This window comes from Episyrphus balteatus, chromosome 1, assembly GCF_945859705.1.
Source record: "Episyrphus balteatus chromosome 1, idEpiBalt1.1, whole genome shotgun sequence".
In the NCBI taxonomy this organism is placed as follows: Eukaryota; Metazoa; Arthropoda; class Insecta; order Diptera; family Syrphidae; genus Episyrphus; species Episyrphus balteatus.
The window spans coordinates 171,235,751-171,252,927 of NC_079134.1; the positions used below are offsets into that span (position 1 = coordinate 171,235,751).

Below are 17,177 nucleotides of genomic sequence, written 5' to 3' on the forward strand. Positions count from 1 at the left end.
GATTTAAATGTGCTTAGATTTTTTATCGAACAAAAATGGTATATTTGCTCTCAAGGTTATTTTGTTTCTTTCAGGGAAGGAATTCAAAACTTTTGTTTATATTTTTCAAAATATTTTTATGAAGAAGTACTTTAGTAGTTCAAAATTTTAGTTTCAAATTATAAAAGTTGTTTTAATCCTCAATCCTTTTTTCTGGTCGAATTTATAGGTAACTTTCCGGTAAACAAAATTCAAAAGTTTTTCAAAGGGGGCATTTCACGTGAAACCAGCAGCTAAAAATGTGGTGGGTCGTCAAATTTGTTCATATTTGGTATATGTATTCCTTAATCGAATTAAAAAATACATCTGGAAGGATTTTGAATTTTAAGCCTTGATAGCGGAGTTATGGGCTTCTAAAGTTTTGGAAAACTCTGGGAAGAGTTTATTTGAAAAATTTATATAAATTAAACGAAGGGGTAACAAAATTATTTTAATGATGGATTATACGCAAAATTAGACGTGCTTTTCAAATATGAAATCTAAACCGGAAATAGATTTATTTTTTCGACAGAAAACCGGAAGTTGGCACTTCAAATCCAAATTTAAGAAACTTCGACCATTTTGATATTTTTTTAAATAGTCTTAAAATAAAGCTTATACAATTTAGAAACTACATGCCAAGTTTCAGAGTGGGATATCAAGCCGTTTAGAAGATACATAGGTTTTAGTGAGGGGTCTTCGTGCATGTAAAACCGGAAGTACCCAGTTTTCTCTGCTCTGACCCAGCAGTTTGTACCACCCCCAAATTTTTTTTGCCCATTCGATAGAGCATTGGCTGAATATCATTATCCTGATTTTTCGCACTCGCGAAATTCACCTTTCAGCTGCCATCTTGGATTTTAGTTTTTGCTGAATATCTCGATTTCTATTTATCCTACATAAAAGTTGTGTATGCAAGAAACGTAGGAAATTCAATTTCGCGTCTTTATGTTAAGAGAACTTTTTCGATATTCCTAATATTAAAAAAGTTGCAAGCCAAAAAAGAAAAAAAAAAAACGAAAAAAATGACAATTTTAAAGTTTTGAGCACTTTTTATCAAAATTATGAAAAAAGGTCCTGAATTTTCTCTTGTAACATAAATCTCTAAAATACTTACTAATCATTTAAAATTCAATATTTGTTAAAAAAAAATTAAGAAAAAAAGTAAAGATAAAAACACAAACAAAAAAGAGCATTTTTTAACAAAAAAAGTTTAATAACGTTTGTGTTTATAGCGTTACAAAAAAAAGTTGTATAGGAGAGTTGTAGAGAATTTTAAGGAATAATCTTTCCTCGGAAGGTTTTTTCATAATTTTGATAAAAAGTGCTCAAAACTTTAAAATTGTCATTTTTTTCGTTTTTTTTTTCTTTTTTGGCTTGCAACTTTTTTAATATTAAGAATATCGAAAAAGTTTTCTTAACATAAAAGACGCGAAATTGAATTTCCTACGTTTCTTGCATACACAACTTTTATGTAGGATAAATAGAAATCGAGATATTCAGCAAAAACTAAAATCCAAGATGGCAGCTGAAAGGTGAATTTCGCGAGTGCGAAAAATCAGGATAATGATATTCAGCCAATGCTCTATCGAATGGGCAAAAAAAATTTGGGGGTGGTACAAACTGCTGGGTCAGAGCAGAGAAAACTGGGTACTTCCGGTTTTACATGCACGAAGACCCCTCACTAAAACCTATGTATCTTCTAAACGGCTTGATATCCCACTCTGAAACTTGGCATGTAGTTTCTAAATTGTATAAGCTTTATTTTAAGACTATTTAAAAAAATATCAAAATGGTCGAAGTTTCTTAAATTTGGATTTGAAGTGCCAACTTCCGGTTTTCTGTCGAAAAAATAAATCTATTTCCGGTTTAGATTTCATATTTGAAAAGCACGTCTAATTTTGCGTATAATCCATCATTAAAATAATTTTGTTACCCCTTCGTTTAATTTATATAAATTTTTCAAATAAACTCTTCCCAGAGTTTTCCAAAACTTTAGAAGCCCATAACTCCGCTATCAAGGCTTAAAATTCAAAATCCTTCCAGATGTATTTTTTAATTCGATTGAGGAATACATATACCAAATATGAACAAATTTGACGACCCACCACATTTTTCGCTGCTGGTTTCACGTGAAATGCCCCAAAGTATACTTTTTTCACCTACTTTTTACACCACTCTCAAATTTTAAAAGCATAACCCATTTCCGCCTTTGGCAAGAGTTTGAAAGTAAAATATATAAAAAAAAAACTATTATGTCCTTTTATGTGTGCTTGGGATTAAAATGTGTTCCTCCAAGATGATGCACAAAAAAAAAAAAAAAACGAAAAAAGAAGATTTAAAAACCATTCATCTTCAAAGGATTCTTTTCACTCTCACTTCACTTACACCAGCACCTCTCTTTTTTCCTTAAAGTCCTTGATGTTTTAGTTAAAGATGAAAAAATAAATTCAAAAATCATCCTGGCACCCATAAAGAGAAAGAGAGAGTGCCTGAAGTAATTTCAAAAATTTGCACAAAATATATAATTGCATTTTGTTTTTATTACGGAAGTTTTTTTCCTCTATGGCATTCACCTATAATACTAGTCTCTTTTCCTTCGTCCTTGTTTTCATCTACGCCCTCATTTTATTTTTTTCAAAAAAAAGGGATTAAAAATTTAATCACGCATACTTTGAGATTTCAGAAAAGTTTTTACTCTTTTATTTTTTCTCATTTTTTTGTTTTACTCTTTCTATAACTTTTTTCATTTTTTATATAAATGGAAATGAGCAACACAAACAAACACCTTCGCTTTGGAACAATTTTGTGGTTTTAATCTGCCGCAGGTGCAAAGGATTTTCAACACAAACTTCTTTGCCATGGATTAAGCAACAACAACGAGTGACACTCTGAGTGACATTTTAAATCTTAAATCGACATCGTTACAACCATATTACCTTATAACACCCAGAGTAACAGTAAGTGTGTTTTGAAAGGTTTTGACATTACGATCACATGTGTGTGTGGTTTTTGCTGAGTTGCACGTGGGGGTTAAAAAAAACAAAAATAAATAAAAAGCTAGAGGAGCCAAGTTAGGCAAATAATGTACCTAATTTTTGATTTAAAACAAATTAAACTTTGCAAACAAGATTATTTTCTTAAGTTGGTTAAATCTTAAAAGTTTGATAGTAAAAATTGCTTTCTGTTTTTTTTTTTCCTAGAAGATATATATTTTTGCAGAGGGAAAGCTTGCCTTCATCAACTTCTGTCAGTTTTGTAATTAGCTTGCTAAAACCTTTTTAAAATAAAATTTAATGACCTGGTTTTATGCACGTGTTTAAAAATACTTTTGGATTTCCAGTGAAGGACTTCTAGAGAAAACTAACTTAGGACTTCTAGAGAATACCTCCTCCTAAAAAGTAGGAGGTATTCAATTAGTATGTATTTTTTTTTTATGTTTGTTACCTCATAACTTTAGACTGAGTGAACCAATTTTGATAGGTAACTCTTTTTGTATTGGAAAGCTGTAGTGTGGTCCCATTTTAATTTCGTTCAGTTCTGGCTATAGAAACTATGAGAAAAACCATAAAACCAAGTTTTTTTGATCCATGGAAGTCGGTTTTGTTTTTTTTTTTTTTTTGATAAAAAGGATTATTTATAAAATTATTATTTAACATAAAAGACGCGAAATTTAATTGCATACCTTTTTTGTATATAAAACTTTTTTGTAGGATAAATAGAAATCGAGATATTCAAAAAAAAAAAAAAACTAAAATCCAAGATGGCGGCCGAAAGGTGAATTTCTCAAGTTGGACGAAATCAAATCAATTCAACGGGGGTAAATAATTTCTATACAACGCACATGGGGCAAGATACCCCAAAATCTGAAAATAATTCATTTTTTGAATTTAGGAGGCTGAATTAAATTTTTGACGTGACAACGTTTTATAAATGAATGAACCCTGGCTAGTGGCTACAGACACGCTCCACTTCCCGTTAGCAGTGTGGTATACATCAAAATTGACGCCAAGTCCAACAGAAGACAAAATGTACTATAGCTTATTTGAACGATTATAACATAAAAATGAACTCTGAGAAATGATTTCTGAAAATTCAATCATTAAATAGTGTAAGCAGGGGTAAAATGACATGGTAAACAAAATAATTTTCTAGACGTTAAGTCATAGAAACTTGCTTTTTGTTTTATTTGTTTGATAAATTTGTTAGGAAAATGGCAAAGTGTTGAAAAAATTCTTTAAAAAATTACACCGAAAAAAAAACCAATATCAATTTAACATTTTTTAAATATCAAATTAACATTTCTTAAATATCAGCCAAAAATGCTCTATAAAATGTGTTTTATGATATTTAAAATGTTAAAATAACATTTTTATTATCAGAATGATATTTAAATGTCACATTTTGTAATTTTTTTTGATATTTTATTATCATTTTTTCATATCAATTTCTCATTCCAAATTATTGAAAAATATTAAATAAAAAATTCTTAATGTGTACTAATTTAAGGGCGCTTTGTGTTTTTTCGAAGTAAAATGTATGATTCACTGAGAAAATTTGATCGGCACTAAGATTTTACTTCACATAGTTTGGGAGAAAATAACAAAACAATTATATCACCTATATAATAGAAAAAATAATATCACCACTATTGTGTAAAGAATATTCCCTTTCAGTAATGTTTTGAAAAAAGAAAGAAAATTCTTAAAATAATAAAAATAATAAAAAAGAAAAGAAAAGAAATATGTTTCATTATAACAAACTAAAACGTAAATCTAGTCAAGATTATTATTTTAATTGTCAAAGTGAAATTTTCACTATCCACTTAAATTTAAAAAAATGTCAAAATGATATTTTAATTGTCAAAGTGAAATTTTCACTATCCACTTAAATTTAAAAAAATGTCAAAATGATATTTTAATTGTCAAAGTGAAATTTTCACTGTCCCACCTGAAATTAAAAAATGTCAAAATGATATGATAAAATATCAAAATTGATATTTTAATTGTTGGACGACTTTTGTCACTGAAAAATGTTAATTTGATAGCTGTTATTATCAAATTTTTTTTTCGGTGTAATAGTAAGTTACGAAAGATTTTTAAAAACAACGCATAGGGTGGAACTTCGACAAAGTAATTATTATAGGTAAGGGAATTTTGTTTTCCAGATATTTGAGTTAATCTAATGACAAAAAAAAAAAAAAAATAGACGTCTTATGTGAATTTCGGTCTAAGGCCCTGAAGTTTTGAAAGCTGCTATTTTAGGCTGGTATTTTTGTGTGGTATTCTGGTATTTTATTTTTTGTAATCTTTGAGGCTTAAATAAAATTCAAAACTTATAGGACTTATAGGTGAGATTGATTAACGTACTGATATTTGTTAAATGATTTATCACAGAATAACGGAAAATTATATTTTTCTTGACCCAAACTTTTTGACCGTTTTCAATCGTTTTTATTTATGTCTTTTTGTTTTAATAGATAAATGAACGAAACTAATAAAGAAGATAGATAATCTATTTGTTGGTACCTACTACTATTATAAAGTATGCGAAGTTTCAAATTTATAAGTTGAAAAGTTTCGCCCTTCAAGGACTAAAATTCATTGGTTTTTCCATTAGAAATTTCAATTCCTGTGTTAGAATTAAGTTAGGGACTTTAAATTTGATGAATATTTTCTCTTTGCGAAAAATATAAGCTTATGGGAGCAAACAAATTACAAATTTTTATATATTAAAACCATCTTAATAAACTTGCATCAAAAAGTAAGCCTTTTTAAATTACCTGAGAAGGTATTTAAAAATAAAATGCACGACTGGGGTCGCACGTACTTGCTCTTATGATAAAAGTACTTTTTATGTCAAAGCTTTTTTGGAAAAATATTTTGAATTAGTTATAATTTGATTTTTTTAAGGAATTTCATAAGAAATGCAAAAATACCTATGTAATTTAGGTTTTTATAATTTCTTATGCTATATTTCCGCTACCCGCATTTTTTGAGAAAAAACTAAAAACGCAATTATGTTAGATTTACGTACAATATTACGTGTGTTAAAATTGATCAAAATCGTAAGAGTCGTTTTCGAAAAAATAACTCATAAACGATGTACGGGAAGAGCCGACATCGGCGATTTAAAAAAAAAATTATGATCATATTTTCACTATCCGTATTTTTTTGAGAAAAACTAAATATGCAATTTTGTTAGATTTACGTATAGTATTACGGGTGTCAAAATTAATCAAAATCGTTAGAGCCGTTTTCGAGAAAATCGCAATACCTCGAAATCTTTGTATGGGAGGTATATGTTTTAAGCGAGATATTAAAAAACAAAAAAAAAAACAAGCTTGGAAATTACGAAAAAATCATCTGTACCAAATTTCAAGAAAATCCGTCCACCCGTTTAGGCTGCAGCTTCATGTACAGCTTTTTGTGTACGACGCACCGAAGCTTCGCGTCGCGACGCACCGACGCACAGACCGACGGACGTCATGACGAAAACCACTTTTTCGGACTTCTCCATCATCGTAATGTTAGTTTTGATTAAAACCTCGAATTTTTTTTCGACACGAAACCAATACTTGCCCTATTGAGCAAGTAAAAAGGGAGCACATAATGATCACCGTTATTATTAGAATTTCTTAGATAATTTGTCAAGGTACATGAAAATACTAAAATCTCGATGGGGAAGAGTGTGTAAACTAACTTTAAGATAAGCGTTTAAAAAAAATTAATTTGCTCTTGACAATTTTTAAAACTCCACTTTTGATCCAAAATAGAACAAAATATTTCATTGATATTCAAATTTTTATTTATTAATATAATATTTCATGTTAAGCACTGAAGATTTTCGGTTTCTTCAAATCAAATCTTACTCAATACCTACTATGGGCTGCATGCATAAGCATATGTTACGTTTAAGTGGCACATATGCTGTATTATATAAGTATTGGAATCATAAACGTGGTTTGTCATGATTAAAACAAGAAAAAAGTTGGGTGATAAGACGGAGCCTAGTGGAAAGCCACCATTAACTTCGTGGGTATCAAATTTGCACCCATCTAATACAATTTGTATTGTGTGATTCGAATAAGAGATAATTTCAAATCCATTTAATAAGAGAATCGAAACGAAAAGCATATAAAACTAAAACAACATATATTTTTTCAATTTAAAAAAATATTCTGAGCCACTGTGTGGGATTTTGAAATATTTTCAACATAAAAAATTCAACAATTTCTTTTGAAAAAAATAAAATTTCCTTTAGTTTCCTTGAAGAAAAATATGAAAAACCTTTCTCTCTGCCTTATAATTCAATCAAATCACTTTTCATCTCAAATAACAACAAAAAAACTTACCTGTACAGTCTTTTTTCTCCCCTTTATAACATCGGGATCATTTGAAATGTGTTCCTCGATTAAATTTCGCATTTTGTCGAAAATTTTATTTTTAAATTTACTCAAATAGGATTCATGTTCATCTAAATCAGCATCAATCCTATGATTTTCAGATTTTCCTGCAACTCTACAAAAAAAAACAGAAGAAAAGAACAATACAAAAAAGAATTAATCTTCAAAGTCAAAGAAAAGAAACAAGATACTCTTCACACAAGAGCTATTTCAACTTACACCAATGTTGTGTAATTATCCGAAGAGAGATTTATTGTAAGACGATCTTTTAGTTGTCGTAACCTTTCACCGGATTCTACATCCGGAGGACTCTGATGGCTTGACCATTCTCGAAACACAGCAATAACTTTATCATTTGAGAGTTCTGTGAAAGACAAATTTCAAAACAAAAATTTCATATTATTCTCTTTACACGTGTTGGGGGAAAAAGTTTTTCAAAAGTTTTCATACAAAAAAATAATAACAACAAAATGGAATAAAGATGAAGAAGAAATTTTACCCAAAGCCTTATGAACTTCCATCTCCATTGGTGTCATACGCATCTGTTGGATACGTTCACAGAATTCTTTTGAGTGATGTTTCTGTTTCATTATTGCGTTGAGTGATTTTTCAATTGCGTTAAGAAGTTTCACATACTCCGAATGCCATTTCTCAAAGGAAAGTGATCTACGTTAATGAAAAATTATAAAAAAGAAAAAAAAAAATATGAAAAATGTAATTTTATACCCATATTTCCACAATTCACACACACACACTCTAACAAATATCCTTTTAAGATAGAATTCAAAACTCAAGAGGAAAGGACACCCAGGATATTAAGTTATGTTAAACTCAAATGTAATAAAGTTCAAAAGAGGTTTCTCCTTGAATAGGTATAACGTGTATGAGATGCACACAGGATATGAGAATATAGGTAAGAGAGATACCGACCTAAAAGGATAAAAAGTAATCCTGGCAAGGATATTTATTTGCGTTTTCGTCTAACTTGAAAGTTAGGGGTTTTCCTTTCAGATGCAGAAAGACGTCCTCATTCGTCGTCGGGGGATTCGTTTTTCTCTGGTTTTGAGAAGAAAAGAAGCCAAGTTTTCAGAGATTTTTGAAAAAAAAAATTTTTGAACAACACTATACCAGACCAGTTACCACTATTCCCCGTCCTCCCCCACTCTTACTTCAGTTTTGTTGAATTGGTTTGTTGTTGAAGTTGGAATATTTTACAAGAACAGATTACTTTGTTTAATCGGATTTAAGTGAGTTCACCAGTAAAATTTGAATTTTGTAGTTTAAGATGTTTTGCACACAGAAAGAGTGCAGGTAGTTTTATCATTTTATGCAGGATCTGGGCATCAATTTGTGTTAGATAAGAAAAAGAAAAAAATATTATGTAAAAATAAAATTGACTACTTCAAGAAATAAGGACGAATAGAGTAATAACTGTCATTTAAATTTTATGATGAAAACTTTGAATGTGAAGATGTTTGGCCTTAAAGTTGAAATTTGATTAACAAGGGATTTAGAAGGTATTTTGAACTATATTTTTAAACTTTTAAGGTAAACCTTTACTTTCTTGTAATATAAAGGGCATCATTATATTTGGTGTAGATGAAATGTGTTAAATTTAGAATATTAAATAATTGAGAATACAAATTTCTGTTAAGACTTCCCTTAGAGGGCTCACACAAATAACAACGTATGAAATAGAGTAAAATTGTCGTATTTTTGAAGATGTGTTAGTTTAATTTATTATTTATTTCTCGAATTGGTGTTTTTCAAGTAAGTTGGTGAAGAAAATTTTTCCGAAACGGCTGGACCGATCGGCTTGAAATTTTTATACCATTTTCTTAGATAACTTTGTCAGGAAATAAAAGAAGGAATTAAGTTTCTGGCCAGTAATTTGATTTTTTAAGCCACTTTAAAATGTACATTTTCTTGATAGAAAACGATTTTCTTATTTGGGAAGATACCATTTTGTCAAAAATCCAAAATTTTGGCTATTCCTTCGTTACTTGTATTCATCTATTCTAAAAATTTTAAATAATTTGGATCCGAGATATCTTTCTTATCGCAAGACACTTTTCTGTGGAAGTCATCTACTACACAAATAACGGAACCCAATATTTTTGTAAATACATCGGGAATTCTTAAAATATATTAAATTCGTTTTATGTAGGTACATTTACTGCATATAATATTAACTTGATAAAAAGCTTTTCGCAGTTACAACTAGATGTAACCAGTTCAATATTACTAAAATTTCGTGTCCTACCGCCCACCTTCTTATTCTTACTTGCTCTGTGAGGCAAGTATATCTTTAAAATTAATATTTCTCGTCGAAAATTGTCCTTAAAGTCAAAAAGTATCCCAGGCAAGAAAAAATAAACAGCTTTAAAAATTAATATCTTCGAAACCAAAACGGATATTTTCATTATTTAAACGCAGTTACAAAGAATAACATTTTTCCTAAAAATCAAAACCTTTAGGAAGTTTCTGCAGTTAGTAATCACAGTGATATTATCAATTACATGAGTAAAGGGATACCAGAGTAAGCGTTTTTTTTATATCATCGCTAAGTGATATTAACTTTGCAGATAGTGCGTTACTGTAGAACATTTTTTTTTCTTAGAATATAACAAAAAATCACTTCCATAATTTGCCTTACGTTATTATGGGACACCGATATAAGATTTTTGTTTGGTTGATAACAATGTTTTATTTATGGAATTAATGGTAAAATAGTAAGCTTTTTAATAGTGACAAAAAAAAGGCCTCGTATACAAAATTAATTCCTCAGAAGTAAATGCTTAATTTCTCTAAGTTTGTTCAAAAACAAAAAATAATTTTGATACAGATTTATAGACAGAAAAATAGACTTTCATTTGATACCCATACTTTTTTTCTACGTTTTATATTACGCATTCTGCGATCAACATAGCTGAAATTTCGATTTGGAGATAGACTTCAACCTCAAATATCTCGACTATCCCATGAAAGATTTTAAAAATATTTCACATCCATAATAAGTTTAACGCCACCTTTCATTTGATACTAAACTCCATAGACCATAGTAAAATGGCCATTCCCTTTCAAGTAGAATATAAAAATGTTACACATACGCCACAGTGACCCGGTTTAAATACGAAACCTAAAAACGAATAAGAAACAATTTTTTAACCATAACCATAAATAAGGACACCTTGCCAAACCAATTTAAGAAAAATAAGTTCACCCACAACTGACTGCTTTAAAAAAAAAAAATGTATTTGTTTGCAAAAACGACTTACAATTTTGAATTAAAATCAAATTGTATTTGATTTATTACCAGCTCTCGTGTAACTGTTTTTTGATTTAGGTATATTAAGCTTAGTCAATACTAAAAACAAATTCTTAAATATTAATCTACGTCATTAAAAAAAAGTTTTCAACTTCCTACTCAAATTTTTTGAGGCATTTTCCAGAAATCCAATTTGTTTTTGAAATTTTTGTAAATTTAATTTTTTAGACAAATATAGATAAAAACCCAGTTACCTACTTGGATAACTTTTTTTTTTTTTTGGTTAAAAGAATTTTTAAAATAATGGTGGTTTCGAAGAACAAATTTAGTTCATAAAAAGAAATAAACAAGGATGAAAGAAAAAATTTGAAATTATTTTAATTCTTTTTTTTTTATACGAATAGAAATGGTACCTACTAGAGCACGAAGTTAAATGCCCTCTTTTAGTTCAAATTGGACTCACATATCCGCTGCTTTTATTCTTTACTTGATTTTTATTTCAAATTAAATACTAAAGATTTTAAGAACAAAATGATGAAATAAGAAAAAAAAATCTGGACAAAAAGCCAAAAAGAAAAACTGTCCTTTTAAGTCTAACAAGTAAAGAAAATAAATTCTCAAAAAAATAATAATTGACTAAGTCCTTGTCATTTAGTGAATTCCTTTGAATCAATTTACTTCCATGTTGTACAACAATTCTTCCTAAAGATATTCTCCTCCATTTATCCCCATTATATTGCCAAATAGATATGTAGAGGTACCTCCTTAAGAAGTCAGGATATCAATTAAATATAATTCATTAGTTAAGTATGTTCTCTCATTTTGCGAACACATGGAATGTCACACTTATCCTCTTAGCTCAAATTCACACAACACTCATAAAACAACAAAAAAAAGAGTCAAATTCTATATGTCCTTATACGCAACAATCCACTTACCGGTAGTCTTCTTTGAGTCTATAACAGCTTCTGCTGCTGGTAGTAGTACTGTCATTGACTTTATTGCTGTCCAACGAATACCATTTATTTAATAGAATTCTCTCAGCTTCACCCGTACAACAACAACTCGAGATGGCTGAAAAAATTTCATCATCTATGTGAGTGGGAAGCCACATTTTTCCAATACTTTCACCAACAAGAGCCTGTTGAGAAAAAAATAAAAAAAAAAAAAAAGAAAAGAAACACAGACAAGAGGAGATAAGTAACATCGTTATCATTTTTTTCTCCTTCACATTCATCTTTTTCAACTTACAATAAAAAATACACTTTTCGAGACACGATGACAAGTTTCGATTTCATCTAAGTAATCGTGAATTAAATATGGATCTTGTTCCAGGGCGATAATGTCTGGGGGGCCAGTACCAAAATGCATATCCACAATTTCGATCTATATGGAAAAAAGTAAACCACAAAAAAAAAAAAGAGAGAAAAAGATTAAAATTTAAGCAAACGTAACCGAACCACATAAAAGAAATTGGACAAAAAAAATTGTTGTATCCTTGGGATAGGATGGATTGGACAGGATAAACCATTACGATGATAAATGATATCTTTTGTGAATGTTCAATTTTGCTAGCAAAAGAATTTTACTTATTCGCTTACACTAGGGGGCAAAAGTTTTCAACCATACGTCATTTAAAAAGAAAAGCGATGGGTATTGTGTATTGGGTATTGGGTATTGGGTATTGGGTATTGGGTATTGGGTATTGGGTATTGGGTATTGGGTATTGGGTATTGGGTATTGGGTATTGGGTATTGGGTATTAGGTATTGGGTATTGGGTATTGGGTATTGGGTATTGGGTATTGGGTATTGGGTATTGGGTATTGGGTATTGGGTATTGGGTATTGGGTATTGGGTATTGGGTATTGGGTATTGGGTATTGGGTATTGGGTATTGGGTATTGGGTATTGGGTATTGGGTATTGGGTATTGGGTATTGGGTATTGGGTATTGGGTATTGGGTATTGGGTATTGGGTATTGGGTATTGGGTATTGGGTATTGGGTATTGGGTATTGGGTATTGGGTATTGGGTATTGGGTATTGGGTATTGGGTATTGGGTATTGGGTATTGGGTATTGGGTATTGGGTATTGGGTATTGGGTATTGGGTATTGGGTATTGGGTATTGGGTATTGGGTATTGGGTATTGGGTATTGGGTATTGGGTATTGGGTATTGGGTATTGGGTATTGGGTATTGGGTATTGGGTATTGGGTATTGGGTATTGGGTATTGGGTATTGGGTATTGGGTATTGGGTATTGGGTATTGGGTATTGGGTATTGGGTATTGGGTATTTGGTATTTGGTATTGGGTATTGGATATTGGGTATATATAAAACAAATTGTCGAACATTTTTGCCCGTGAGTGTGTCACGTTTGTACGTTAAAAGAGAAAATAAATACAAGCCATTGTACCTCAATCTGTCGGTCATCATACATCGATTGTAGCTCAGGGCCTACCAATTCCAGCAGCATGCGACGTTCCTCGATGAATTCTTTTTTTGGGACGAGATAAATGAAAAGTCATTCGGATCAATATATTTTTTTTCATCTCTTTCTCTCTTAAAGTGAAAATTAATTACATTTTCTCAAATAGCAAATAAAAGAAAAATGAGGAAACGATTAAAATCTTATTGATAACAACAAAAAGAAGAAAAAATAAAGTAAAGAATAAAAAATACCTAACAAGAAAAAATCAAATAGTAATAAAATTGGTCAGAATAACACTCACACAACAAACAAAAACTTACCATCTTTCAAACTGGACACGTAGACTTTGATCAGCAATGGCTGGGGCAGGCGTGTTGATTCAGTTGTTACACCCCGGAGGGCGCTGAGGATGCCCTCCTCGACAGGGACAGCCATTTGGTGCTGTACGAGGGATGTTGCTTTTGTTTAGGGATTTTGGGCAAATTAAATGTCACTTTGGTGCCTTTAATCAAGTCCCAATTGTGTTTGTGTGTGTGTGTTTCGGGGGGATATTAAGGGGATTGGTATGGTTTTGATGGTTGGTTGACTTGAATTCGAGTTGAATTTATTTGTATATCGTCGTAGATGGTTGCCCAAATTGAATAACAAGCTGATACAATTTGCACAAATTTGATGAGAGTATATTTCTATGAGTGTGTGTAGTTGTATAGTTGCTTCGTCGTTCTATTGCTTCTTTGAAGTGAAGGAGGACGACATCATGATGATGATGATGATGACTTGTGTAGTGATGGTCGTCGTTTCGGTTACGGGTCGACTGATTCTTCGCGATTTGTGAACTATAATGAAATAATAGAAAGCTCTTATTGTATTTTATGAACAAAAAAAGATGGAATATTGTTAAATTAATAAATTTAAATTTAGGATCAAATCTAGCGTGTAAATGGAATTGTTACAACAATTGGCTTTTAATCTCATGAACTCAGACCAGACAATTAAATTTAAATAATGATCTAGATAATAAATACAATGAATAGTTTAGAGACACTTGTGAAAAACATTGTATCGCATTTTGTTTTAAACCAGTTTATAGATATATTAAAAAAAAGTCGCCAAAGTGCTGCTTACCAATAACAGACTAAAATGGAAGAAGTTTTCATATTTCACACGTATGTACTTGCGGCAGCAATTCTGTGCAGAGGTTCCTAATTTATTTAAGAGGCTAGGAGTCTTTTTTCAAAAACCTTACACAAGACATAGGTACACATGATAGGGTAGAGTTACCTATTTTCGGCCGTCTCCCGTTTCCGGCCACCTTTCGGAAAATCGTTATAACTAGTGATTTCGAAGGGGTTCTTACAAGTAAGAGAACAGCATAAGAGCAAAATTTTGGAATAAACCCTATGAAATCCCTAGTTAAAACGATTTTCCGAAAGGTGGCCGGAAACTGGAGACTGCCGAAAATAGGCAACTCTACCCTATTATTAATTTTGTTTAAACCATACACTAAAAAGTATAGTTAATCGCTTTGAAGGTTGACCCGACTAGATTGGAAGGAAAAGAAATTTAAATTAAACAATAACGGTCTGAGCTTCAGAAATAATTGGAGGACTAAAACTATGACTACACGGTCAACGAAATCGGTCAACGCGTTGACTCTCTGACGTCAAGAAAAAATCCATATTCTCACCGTCAACGTTCACAGTGTCAATGCATAAAACATTGACTATCACACGATTGACGTTGCGTTGACTCGCAAAACTTTGTTGATCACACACTTTGTTTGACGCAAGCAAAAATTTAAATTTTTCCAAAAATATTTTTAAAAAAAGTGGAGAAAATGAGATTTGAAAAAAAAACTCTCATAGAAAAATTAGGTAAACGAAAATTTGTTTGACATGGTTTCTTCTTCTACATACCAGGGACGGGTGCCATTAGTCATCAAAAAAGAGCATACCAAATCTCAGCCCGATCAAAAAATATCTTGAGGGTTCACAACGCCCTTTTAAATTTATGTACATTCTTGTTTGAAGTAATGTACTGGGAGCAATTTTCAAAAGAGATGGAGCAATGTGCCAAAAAGTTAGAGCGTGTAGGTTCGGTCGAGACAAGTAAATAGTCGTATGGGAGGAGGGTCTATTCCCCTTCGTTTAGCGGGGAGGGGCAATTTAAAAAAGAAATTATTTAATTTGAAACAAAAAAATATTAAAAATCAACGGTTATACTTACAATAACGTGCTATACCTTTTTGTAAAGCCAAAAACCTCGTCTTTTACAAAAATGTTTAATATGGCCATTTTCTGACACAGTTTTTGAAAAATTAATTTTCGAAATCAAAATTTGAAGAAAAAAAAATTTCAAACTAATTTTTTTCAAAATTTTATGTAAATAAGTACTACTTAAGTTTTTAAAATTCAATGCTGTTATTTGTATTTGTATTCTGTATTTGAAAAACAGAAAACCGCATCCAAAAACATCTTGTCATTTTCGAGAAATTAACAAAAAACCAAAACTATTTTTGTCTAAGAAATTTCTTTATTTTTTGTTTTTACGTGGCTGGATCATGGGGGTTGGGAGTGCTCGCCGCCCATGGATTCTTGCAGTAAGAGCCTTAAGTCAATAAAATCGCAATTTTTTAATGAAAATTGAACAATAAATAATAATGTACATGTTTTTCGAATCAAAAAAACTGAGTAAAACAGTAAAAACTCAAAAAACTCCATAAATTAACCTTTATGGTGTTTTCATTTTTTTCAAGTGACTTGTGAACCCTCTAAAACTTCTTTGATCGATCTGAAACTTTTTTGCCGTTATTTAAGTTCCAAATGGCACCCATCCTGGCTATGTAGAAAAAATAAGACAACTTTTTTTTTTCACTCCACCCTAATGGTTGCATTGAAATGTAAATATTTGGAGATACGCAATGCCCTTTTAAGATAAATGTCTTAAATGAATTCTGATAAGATTCTTGAACAAATATAAATGTAAAATTACTAAAGTTTTGTCGAAAATTTAGAAAAAAATAAAAATGTTTCGACATTTGATTTTTAAAAAATCGAAAAAATCAATATGGCCACCTTCAAACGCTCTTATAGCATAGGAACGCTGCACCGAATGTTAATGGTTATGGTCTTAAAATGAAGCTTAGAATATACAAACGGTTTTTGGTTTTATGTAAAAAAAAAAAGTTTTTTGCATTCAACATGGATGCCATGGCCATACCGAAAAGTTTTTTTTAGTAAAAAATGAAAACGGTACACCATTCAAAAAATTGCCCTACAAAAAATGTTCCCAATCCAACTTTCATCACATTTCTATACAAAAAACAATGTCAATCTGAAACGATGGCACGGTATTAAATTCTGCCCCGTCAACTCTGGGACAGGGTCATTGCGATGACACCCAGTCTTAAGACCCTGTCAACGCGTCCCATTGACGGCATTGACAGAGAGATAAAACGGTCATTGAAAATAGTCATCGTACCCCTCAACGCAATGACAGCAGTTTTCGTTGACGATCACACGACGGGACACCCTTGGGACAGATTGTGACGTCATTTTTACGTCAGATAGTCAAGATAGTATAAGATTTGAATTTTTTATTTTTTTTTTGACTTGGTCAGTTATAGAAATTTTTGATGACTCTGTTTAATACAAATTCATTCAAGGTGGTGGACATTTTAGAGTAATCTAATGACCTTAGTTAGTGCCAAAAAAAAAGAGAGTACATTTATGTAGGCATTTATGTACTCGTAGATCCCTGAATGATGAAGTGATGATCAAACACTAATATATTGTGGATTTTTTTTCTTTTCAACAACATCAGTTTAGCTTGTTAACAAAGCTGCTGATCCAAGAAAAAATATTTTTAATTTTCTTAATTTAACAAAACAAGGAATGAAATAAGCAGCAAATTTTGAAAATATTACTTAAAAAATCTAACTCTGCAAAAAAAAAAAAAATAAAGGGATTGAAAAATGTTGAAATTTATGAAAAGCTGAAATATAATTTTGAAAGAAGAATTTTGTAAAAGAAATTTTAACCGGGGCAGAATTTTGATT

General features: G+C 30.8%; 1 protein-coding gene and 1 long non-coding RNA gene across 7 annotated transcripts in view; both read right to left on the reverse strand.

Moving 5' to 3' along the window:
- The window catches only part of LOC129907385 (protein qui-1), a 98,454-nt gene extending 84,711 nt beyond the window's left edge, over positions 1–13,743 (reverse strand). For all 6 annotated transcript variants that reach the window (XM_055983562.1, XM_055983560.1, XM_055983561.1 and 3 more), the window contains exons 1-7: positions 13,441–13,743; positions 13,106–13,185; positions 11,943–12,077; positions 11,630–11,832; positions 7,923–8,089; positions 7,643–7,787; positions 7,373–7,538 (exon numbers count right to left, since the gene is read on the reverse strand). In XM_055983562.1, coding sequence (XP_055839537.1) covers positions 7,373–7,538; positions 7,643–7,787; positions 7,923–8,089; positions 11,630–11,832; positions 11,943–12,077; positions 13,106–13,185; positions 13,441–13,555 — 1,011 coding nt within the window. In that variant the 5' untranslated portion in view covers positions 13,556–13,743. The remainder of the gene's footprint in view (positions 1–7,372; positions 7,539–7,642; positions 7,788–7,922; positions 8,090–11,629; positions 11,833–11,942; positions 12,078–13,105; positions 13,186–13,440) is intronic.
- LOC129907386 (uncharacterized) overlaps positions 13,744–17,177 on the reverse strand; it is an 89,935-nt gene continuing 86,501 nt past the window's right edge. Inside the window, exon 4 of the long non-coding RNA XR_008771013.1 lies at positions 13,744–13,956. This is a non-coding gene — a long non-coding RNA (uncharacterized LOC129907386). The remainder of the gene's footprint in view (positions 13,957–17,177) is intronic.